Source organism: Octopus bimaculoides, chromosome 27 (genome assembly GCF_001194135.2).
Source record: "Octopus bimaculoides isolate UCB-OBI-ISO-001 chromosome 27, ASM119413v2, whole genome shotgun sequence".
Taxonomy (NCBI): Eukaryota; Metazoa; Mollusca; class Cephalopoda; order Octopoda; family Octopodidae; genus Octopus; species Octopus bimaculoides.
Window position 1 is genome coordinate 17720138 of NC_069007.1, and position 1145 is coordinate 17721282.

Here is a 1145-nt window from a genome sequence, read left to right on the forward strand (position 1 = left end):
CCGGTATATATTGTCTGCGTGTGCGTGCGTGTATTATTTCGTTATTGCCCACAAGGGGCTACACACAGAGGGGACAAACAAAGACAGACAAACGGATTAAGTCGATTACATCGACCCCAGTGCGTAACTGGTACTTATTTAATCGACCCCGAAAGGATGAAAGGCAAAGTCGACCTCGGCGGAATTTGAACTCAGAACGTAGCGGCAGACGAAATACCGCTAAGCATTTCGCCCGGCGTGCTGACGCGTATGTGTGTATGTGTGCATGTGTGTGCTCATGGGTGGGTGTGTAAGATGTGATAGTGCATACATTTGCATAATGTATGTTAATAGAAAACTAATTCATGTTGTTGTCAGCCTATATTTGGTTACGTTATATCTTTGAGAAAAGTCTTTATATAATGATATGAAACTCAGAAAAGATTGTCACACGATTTGTTTTTAGGTCGCGAGCTGTTGTCTGAGTTTTATCATTTAAAAAGAAACCAGAACGTTTCCAACAATGTCCATCAGATATCTTCTGTTTGTGGGCATTTGTCTTGGCATTGCCAGAGATGTTTACACGGAGGATTTGACCCTGAAATCTGGTGAGACCAGCAACGCTGCCGTCGAGGCAACCATAAGAAAAATCAGAACAAAATGTGTTCTGGCACAAGACTATTATTTCCTGAGACGGTTAGCAGAGGCCCAGATGAACTCTACCTCAGCGACAACGGGTGGAATATGGAGGGTAAGTACAAGATATGCTAATATACACACAGGCGAACACAATCATGCAGTTTATGCATAAATACATCATGCATACATACATATATCATATATACGTACAAACGTGTTTGTGTATTCTTTTATTCTTTTATTCTTTTACTTGTTTCAGTCATTTGACTGCGGCCATGCTGGAGCACCGCCTTTAGTCGAGAAAATCTACCCCAGGACTTATTCTTTGTAAGCCTAGTACTTATTCTATCAGCCTCCTTTTGCCGAACCGCTAAGTTACGTGGACATAAACACACCAGCATCGGTTGTCAAGCGATGTTGGGGGGACAAACACAGATACACAAACACACACACACATACATATATATATATACATATATACGACGGGCTTCTTTCAGTTTCCATCTACCAAATCCACTCACAAGGCT

General features: G+C 41.7%; 1 protein-coding gene across 1 annotated transcript in view; it reads left to right on the forward strand.

The window, feature by feature from the left end:
• Positions 1-387: 387 nt before the first annotated feature.
• LOC106870157 (collagen alpha-1(XII) chain) overlaps positions 388-1145 on the forward strand; it is a 490284-nt gene continuing 489526 nt past the window's right edge. The window contains exon 1 of the mRNA XM_052977221.1: positions 388-730. Within this exon, the coding sequence (XP_052833181.1) occupies positions 503-730 (228 nt within the window). The 5' untranslated portion in view covers positions 388-502. The remainder of the gene's footprint in view (positions 731-1145) is intronic.